This window comes from Oncorhynchus masou, chromosome 15, assembly GCF_036934945.1.
Source record: "Oncorhynchus masou masou isolate Uvic2021 chromosome 15, UVic_Omas_1.1, whole genome shotgun sequence".
NCBI classification, from domain to species: domain Eukaryota; kingdom Metazoa; phylum Chordata; class Actinopteri; order Salmoniformes; family Salmonidae; genus Oncorhynchus; species Oncorhynchus masou.
This window is the reverse complement of record NC_088226.1, coordinates 4237247-4245906: the sequence shown is the minus strand read 5'-3', so window position 1 is coordinate 4245906 and position 8660 is coordinate 4237247. Positions and strand designations below refer to the sequence as shown.

At 39.9% G+C, this 8660-nt stretch overlaps 1 protein-coding gene across 1 annotated transcript; it reads left to right on the top strand.

Annotated features, from left to right (window-relative positions):
- Positions 1 to 1225: 1225 nt before the first annotated feature.
- On the top strand, positions 1226 to 8271 carry LOC135555377 (splicing factor U2AF 65 kDa subunit-like). Its single transcript, XM_064987749.1, has 11 exons — positions 1226 to 1498; positions 2242 to 2416; positions 2550 to 2653; positions 2817 to 2968; positions 3095 to 3211; positions 3322 to 3460; positions 3583 to 3662; positions 6254 to 6376; positions 6497 to 6583; positions 6688 to 6930; positions 7118 to 8271. The coding sequence occupies exons 1-11, from the start codon at positions 1450 to 1452 to the stop codon at positions 7253 to 7255; spliced, it is 1407 nt and encodes a 468-aa protein (XP_064843821.1). The 5' UTR covers positions 1226 to 1449; the 3' UTR covers positions 7256 to 8271.
- Positions 8272 to 8660: the final 389 nt, after the last annotated feature.

The following is an 8660-nucleotide window of genomic DNA, read 5'->3' as shown; positions in this document are numbered from 1 at the left end:
GAGTTTAAAAGTAGAAAGTTTGCAGCCATCCACTTCCTTATGTCTGAAACATATCCTTCTAGAGAGGGCAATTTTGGGGCTTCACCATGTTTCATTGAAATGTACAGCTGTGTGTCATCTGCATAGCAGTGGAAGTTAACATTATGTTTTTCGAATGACATCCCCAAGAGGTAAAATATACAATGAAAACAATAGTGGTCCTAAAACGGAACCTTGAGGAACCCCGAAATGTACAGTTGATTTGTCAGAGGACAAACCATTCACAGAGACAAACTGATATTTTTCCGACAGATAAGATCTAAACCAGGCCAGAACTTGTCCATGTAGACCAATTTGGGTTTCCAATCTCTCCAAAAGAATGTGGTGATCGATGGTATCAAAAGCAGCACTAAGGTCTAGGAGCACAAGGACAGATGCAGAGCCTCAGTCTGATGCCATTAAAAGGTAATTTACCACCTTCACAAGTGCAGTCTCAGTGCTATGATGGGGTCTAAAACCAGACTGAAGCATTTCGTATACATTGTTTGTCTTCGGGAAGGCAGTGAGTTGCTGTGCAACAGCCTTTTCTAAAAATTTTGAGAGGAATGGAAGATTCGATATAGGCCGATAGTTTTTTATATTTTCTGGGTCAAGGTTTGGCTTTTTCAAGAGAGGCTTTATTACTGCCACTTTTAGTGAGTTTGGTAAACATCCGGTGGATAGAGAGATGTTTATTATGTTCAACATAGGAGGGCCAAGCACAGGAAGCAGCTCTTTCAGTAGTTTAGTTGGAATAGGGTCCAGTATGCAGCTTGAAGGTTTAGAGGCCTTGATTATTTTCATCATTGCCATGTCATTAGCCATGGCAAAATATATAGAATCGTTTTTTTTTTAAATGCTTTAAAACTGCAAGATTTTCTCTAAGTCTCATGGCACATCGGCCCCAGATGTGCAGTCCAGCCCTGCACACACACACATGCACTGTTTTGTCAGCTTCACAGCTTCTTTGAGCTGTCTTATTCCATGCCAAATGTTGACCCAATGTCTCCATCTCCAACCTGTATCAAATAAACTTTATTATAAGTGTTGTAGAGAAAACATGTTACTATCTTCTCATCTTTATACTAATTAATCCTCACGTGGCATTCAGTTTCTCATATTGATTACAGGATTGACTAAAACTCTACAAAGTGTGATTGCTCTTGAAACGCTCCCCTTGCGCGTCGTTTCTATGATATTCCCTGATCTGCACACTGTTGGAATGTTTGGCTACTCTCTCATCTAGGTAGCTATGTTCTATCACTCTGTGGAATGGGTAGCGCAAGCAGTTTGCTTGGACGACTGGAAAAATCCATGGAGCCGTCTACTACAGTACTGTGCAATTACAGCTAGCTGGATTCTGGACAGTCTGGTCCGTCAAGGCAGTCCGGCAGATACAGAATATCATCGGTTTAAAATATTGCATTAATCATGGCTGATTTTGAGGAATTCGAAAAACAGCTGAGCGAAAACCGACAGGGTGATTTCCCATTTTATTTCAGCCTTCAATTTTGGATGTGTTGCAATGGTTCTAGCTGTCTATAAGCTTTTTGATAGCTAACTAACATTAGCTAGCTAACTAGCATGCATTGTTGTGGTTATGTAGCTAGTTGTCAAGTTAGCTAGATAGCTTTGCTAGAAGAGCTAGTCATGCTGTATGCAGATGTAGCTTATTTAGACTAGCTAGCTAATTTAACCATTAGCCACTTAATTTATTGATTAGCAAACATGGCATGGCTATAGTTCGAGTGAATTAGCTTATCTAACGTTACCTAGCAAAATTGACAGTTAACTAGCTAACTATAGCTGCACCAGATATCTAGATGCACTCACTGATCTATTGCACTAGCCAGCTAGAGTTAGCTAGCTAGTTACCAAGATAATCAAGCTAGCTATCCCAGACTGACTGATCAATTTCGTTTGATGGTCAGCTTGCAGGTAGGTTAGCTATATCTTGGTCCATAATAAGCATCCCACTGGAATGTTATGAACTAATTTCTGTCAAATCTATTCACATAGCTGGAAGCAGCTTCTGTGTATTTTACCCCGATCAAATTAAGTTTATTCAAGAGTTCATACTAGCTTATTACAACCCCTCTCTGCATGTTAGGTATGTCCGGTGTATTATAGTGACCCATTGTGCTTAATGATGCTGAAACATGATTGTATATAGCTACCAAAAGCTTGGCTTATGTTCCATCCTTTCTCTTCCCACCTACATAGAGAGAGAGAAGGAGAGACGCAAGAAGAGGAGCGGCAGTGGGTCTCAGAGCCGCAGTGAGAAACATCGCAGCTGGAGCAAAGACCGAGGCAACCGGAGCCGAGAGAAGCGAAGCCGCAGTAGAGACAGGAAGAGCCGGGAGCAGAGGAGCACCTCGCGGGATCACAAGAAGCACAGGTGAGTATTTAGCCCCTGGTACAGTACCTGGAGCCACTCACTGACAGAAAGCAGCATGTCAGGTATACCAAAGTATTGCCTTTTCAGTGTTACCTTTGCCAACAATGAGCCAACATGTATTCTGTTTACTCAGCTATTCTCCACGAAGAACAAGGAGGAAAAGGACCTGCAGATACTGGGATGTGCCTCCCCCTGGCTTTGAACACATCACACCATTGCAGTACAAAGCTATGCAAGGTATCTGTCAGCTTCTCTTTGCCTGTGGCTAATATCCCACTGTAATGTTCCCCTGTTTTATTTATTTCCTGTTAAGTTCATACATGTAAGAATGAATTGTCCAGAACAGTGCCAGTTACTAAGGTTGTGTGAAGTTTCTCTTACTCTCTACTTTTCCCTTCAGCGGCTGGGCAGATACCCACAATAGCCCTGCTGGCATCATCTGCCATGAGTGGGTTGGCAGTAACACCCACCCAAGTGCCCATAGTTGGCAGTCAGATGACTAGGCAGGCTCGACGTCTCTATGTTGGCAATATTCCCTTTGGTGTGACAGAGGTAAACTTCCCAGAGGACTTACGTTGTCTTGCACATTGAAGTGACAACATCGTATTTCACGGTATTTTTGTAGTTACTGTATGGGTTTCAGCTGTTATTTTTTCCTTTATTTATTTCTGTTTTTAGGAGTCCATGGCAGAATTTTTCAATGCCCAAATGAGGCTTGCAGGCCTATCGCAAGCCCCTAGCATCCCTGTGCTTGCTGTGCAGATAAATCAGGATAAAAACTTTGCATTCCTAGAGGTAGGTTGCCTTGTGTCCTGTCTCTTCTGTATATGTTGGTGTGTAACATTAGTTGCCTTGCATTACTTACTTAAACTGTCTAACTCCCTGTTTGGCATCTTCCTCTCCAGTTCCGGTCTGTCGATGAGACCACACAGGCCATGGCTTTCGATGGAATCATTTTCCAAGGTCAGTCATTGAAGATAAGACGACCACATGACTACCGGCCCCTACCTGGTATTTCAGAGCAGCCTGCTTTTCATGTCCCAGGTTTGTACAGTGGCAACATGCTTTCTTAGTTATGGAGTTCACATTCATAGCACCAGTAGATATCAGCTACATTACAGGTATATTGCAGTTGAACGTGCTTATTGTTGTTTTTGTCTCTGTAGGTGTCGTGTCCACAGTGGTACCAGACTCCCCACATAAACTGTTTATTGGAGGCCTACCCAACTATCTCAATGATGATCAGGTACTTCACTCAAACAGTCATTTCACATTGACAACACAAGCATACCTGACCCTTCTCATTTGTATTACTTTCTTGAACTGGTCACTGAAGTGACAGACTTATAGTATTCTGTTCTGGTTGGGTGGGGGAGAAGTGACCTTTGTCCTTTACACTTACAACCATGCTGAGGCCACAGGAGGTTGGTGGCATCGTAATTGGGGAGAACGGGCTTGTGGTAATGACTGGAGCGGAATCAGTGGAATGGTATCCAGGTGTTTGATGCCATTCCATTAGCTCCATTCTGGCCATTATTATGAGCCGTCCTCCCCTCAGCAGCCTCCACTGGTTGAGATACAGTGAGCTAAATAAAGCTTATAGGCACACGTGAATAAAACATACTAGGGAGTAACAATGGGAATAACATTTGGCCTAAAGTAGACAGTATGATCTTAACTGTAGCTGACGCTCTTTCCCTGGCCATAAGTCCATGGCAGGCATTTAGTAGTGTAGAGATGCTTATAGGAACTAACACATTCAGTACTGACAGCATTTGCTTCAGTCACACCCTGCAGGTGTGAGAGTGCTTTTGTGCAAAGCACAATGTACACCCTACTCAAAGGAGAAGTTGCTGTTTGAAAAACATTGAATAATTGACCTTCAATTGAATTACAATTTTCTTAAAATTCATATTTTTCAGGTTCTGTTTTCATTGTGTCTACAATTTGACCAGTGTTGTATGGAAATCAAAATATGAATGTAGTATTTATGTCTGATATTTGTGAAGATGCCAGTAACTCCTCCTTTTATGCAGTTTGTTGTTACACTTCTGTTAGCAATCATGAGATTACATTTCATTAGCATTATTCATTAGCATTAGTTAATGTGAACACATTATTTTTCACTCCATGAATCGCTCTGATGTGTTTGAATAAAAACTCAGCTAGTGATTTCATGACTGAACTAAATTGTGAGTTAGTATTTACACATATTATTTATGCATAATCATCAACACAGATTCAATCTCGTTCACTTGATTTAAGAGATAACAATAGTATCTCTATCAGATAAGTAGTTTATAGTCACTAATGGTCCCATGAAAACATACTTTTGAATGGGATAAATGCGTGACCACCTGCTAGCAGGAGCTATAAGTATATGAATTGGTGGGTTAATAGGCTTGATTATCAGTACTCCAGTGAGTGAACAGTTACACAGTTACACACTGTATGCTAATTTCTCATTTTAAACATGCTTATTTGACAAAGGTAAACAAAGTCCAGTTCATAAGATAGAGCGAGGTAACATGTCCTAGATATCACAATATGCAGGCTTGAGTAAAATTCCTGGTTAAGTCAAATGGTTGCCAACAACCGTATTCCATGATTCCTCACACCAAACATATTACGCCCTGACTGTGCTACATCTTCACTCCAAGTTCCAGAGAGATTGGGAAACGGCATAGTTCTGCAATGTTGTTGTGCACTAAATGAATTGGATTCTAACTTTCCATTCCTCCTGATTTCTTTCTAAACAGTACCCTGATTGTACCCTGGTGTTTATTTTCTTATTCTTTTTTACTCTTGCAGTCACTGCTACTGCTTTGATACTCACAGATCTTTCATTTTTGTTCCCCCACTTTGTCCCCAGCTAGGGGCCTGTAAGATCGTTAAGTCTGCGCTCATAATTTGTTCAGTAGTACTGATCTACTGCTGCCATGCCAACATGTAACACAAGGCAAGTAAGACATTCCGTTCCTCCCACGGATACACTCCTAGCCAGCGGGTTCCCTTCCTGGCTACTCTTTCTCTCTCTCCCATCACTCTTTTGAAACGCGTTAAGGACTAAATTAGATAGGGGTGGGATAAAATAAACAGATACCCGATTAATGTTAGGTTTGGGGTGGTTCTCAGCCTTAAAAATAAAGTTAAGACTGTGTTAACATGATGTACTGTCATGAAACAAGTGCATTTTGTAGATGAAGTGATAGCCAATCAGTTTACTTTGATGATGGGTTCATCATTATTGGATTTTATAATCAGTGCACAATTTTCAGCACAACTTGTGTTATTACTGTTTAATAACTTTTATTGTTAAGTAAATCAATTTCTGGTAAAATATGAATCAAATGAAATACATTACACAAAGTTTGTTAATCCAGTTCTGTCTATCTGTACCTGTTAATGTTTTGTCATACAGAAAATCAGTCATTCAGGGCTCTTTCAAAAATCTCATATAGTTTCCCTGGATTATTGTGGATTTAGTATATGTCATACTTAAATAGAGTTCATCTGTAAAACATCAGCCGTTGTATGCATATACAAATTATTAACAAATTATTAACAAACAATTCATTTGCTTTGTAATTAAGCAAGCTTAATCTCATCACACTGAAACTGATAAACGTTCTACAATTTATTTTTATTTTTAATACAAGATACAAATATTTAGTTTTCTTTGACCATGTCATTTATTGCACTTCTCCAGGCCATTCACCTTGATATGATTTCTCTCCTCATGACTATTAAATGGAGGCTTAGAATTCATTCAGTAGAATATGTGGTGGATTCATATTACCCTGCTTATGCCTCTGCTTGTCTTCATCTCTTATGCAGGTGAAGGAGCTCTTGACATCATTCGGACCACTCAAAGCTTTCAACCTTGTCAAGGACAGTGCCACGTCACTTTCCAAAGGTTATGCCTTTTGTGAATATGTTGACATCAGTGCGACTGATCAGGTATGGATGAGCAAATGCAATGCTTTCTCATGGTTATGGTTTATCATTTTTTGGTGTCAAATCAATCTTGTTTTTAAGGTTCTATTCCAAATTTGAAAAGTTTCTGTGCATGTTTGCCAGGCGGTGGCTGGGCTCAATGGCATGCAACTGGGTGACAAAAAGCTCATCGTCCAGAGAGCAAGTGTGGGAGCCAAAAACGCTAATCCGGTGAGCGCAGTTCCCTTGTGCATTTTGAATTGCAAGAAACAAATGTGAGTACCAGCAGTCTAAATGTGTCGTCTGTCTGGGCTGTTTTCCTTCCTCACACCTAGTCTGCCATTATCGAGACCCCGGTGACGCTGCAGGTGCCTGGGCTGCAGGGACTTCAGAACTCTGGGCTGCCCACGGAGGTGCTGTGCCTGCTCAACATGGTGATGCCTGAGGAGCTGGTGGATGACGAGGACTACGAGGAGATCCTGGAGGACATCAGTGAGGAGTGCTGCAAGTACGGCAGCGTGCGCTCCATCGAGATTCCCCGGCCTGTCGAAGGAGTGGAGGTCCCTGGCTGTGGCAAGGTAAAAGGTTGAACTGAGGTTATTCAGTACAGAATGAGACTCTGCTCTTCACTGTTGTTAAACATAAGTAATTGATCTGAACAAAATAAAAAACTGTAATACACCACATGAAGTATGAATTGTTGTTGAAGTAACATGTATGTATTTGCTATTTGGATCCTGATGAAGTTGGTTATTTTTGTTTCAGATCTTTGTGGAGTACGTTTCTACTGCAGACTGTCAGAAAGCCATGCAGGCCCTCACTGGCCGCAAGTTTGCCAACAGAGTGGTGGTAACCAAATACTATGATCCAGACATGTATCACAGACAGGAGTTCTCAGGTTAGAGGGGAAACAGGAGGCAATACATGGAATTAACTGGGACCTCCTCTTTCCTGCTTCCTCAAACCTGGTTTCAGCTCTTCAGTATCGTGTGTTCTCTCTCCAGTATTCACAGCTAGTACGTTGTAACCCTATCCTCAATTACTACAGTAGTACAGATTTTTGGGAAAAAATACTAGATTTTTACATGTGTCTTTTAGATATTCTAACTGATATATTACACCAACAAAAAATATCTGTGTGCAGTGAATGAATTTAATGAAATGTATACAAATAAATAAAACCATGCTATTTGTGTAGGATTCCCTTTGCAGAAGTAGTATGAATGTCATGTGTGCTTAGATCTAAAACCAGACTAACATAGCCAGTGTTGTGGTCTTTCTTAACTCTGGAATCATTGAGATGATACAAAAGTGAAATGTTTCGGTTTCTATTCTGAGCACAAGCTTATTTTGTCTCTTAATCTTTTAATTTAAAGAATTGTTAAGTCGAGATGAACCTATATTTGATAGCTATCATACTTTCACTGTGTGATTCTGAGAAGTAACTAACAGTGAAATGTTATTGTATACCCCCCCCCCCCAGAGTCAGATGAACTTGTGAATACCATGTTTATGTCTCTGCATCCAGTATGAAGGAAGTTAGAGGTAATTTCACGAGCGAAGTACCATAGACTCCCAGTCATTGAGCTAACGCTAGTTAGCAACTTCCTTCAAATTGCATGTAGAGACATAAAAATAGTTTCCACAGGTTCATCTCACTCTAGGGAAGTAGAAAACATTTCCACAATCCTGAAGTTTAAAACTCAAACACCAAAAAACGTGTGTTTAGAAAAACACTAATATTTACAAAAGTGAACAAAACAATTGTTTCAAAAAGTCATGATTTGGGCATTTTCACCTCTAAACCCATAACCTTGACATTTGCAGATTGTTTTGTGTTCGTGCTCTGGATTAAGAATTTGTGTCATTTAGATTGTAGCAAAAAATTACAAGGTCACAAAAATACCATACTGGCCATAGAAAGGACATTATGCATATTTTATTTAATAAGAAATATTTGGTCATCCTACAGGAAAGGACGAGGAGATTTTAGAAGATGTGCTTTCAATTTATGTAAATAATGTATGTAGCTAATGTATATCCTGTGTTTTTGTTAATCTGATGCTTTCGTAATTGTATGGAAGAAAATTGGTTAATTTATTTTTACCCAAAGGTTTTTTAAGCTTCATGAAAATTGTAGACGTGAGTTGATCCAACATGTCGTTGTATGACAGTAATTCATATCATTCATCATTACAGTGAGACTAACGTTGAGTGTTTTATTATGTACTGTATATCACATACGATTACAACAAAAACAGTATGCTTCATTATGGTACATTGGAAATCAGCTTTCAACTAAAGAAAT

Coding starts and splice junctions, on each gene's coding strand:
- LOC135555377 (XM_064987749.1), top strand. CDS start 1,450: ATGGCTGATTTTGAGGAATTCGAAAAACAGCTGAGCGAAAACCGACAG. Junction 3,663..6,253: donor ACTATCTCAATGATGATCAG/GTACTTCACTCA, acceptor TCTCTTATGCAG/GTGAAGGAGCTCTTGACATC. Junction 6,584..6,687: donor GAGCCAAAAACGCTAATCCG/GTGAGCGCAGTT, acceptor CCTCACACCTAG/TCTGCCATTATCGAGACCCC.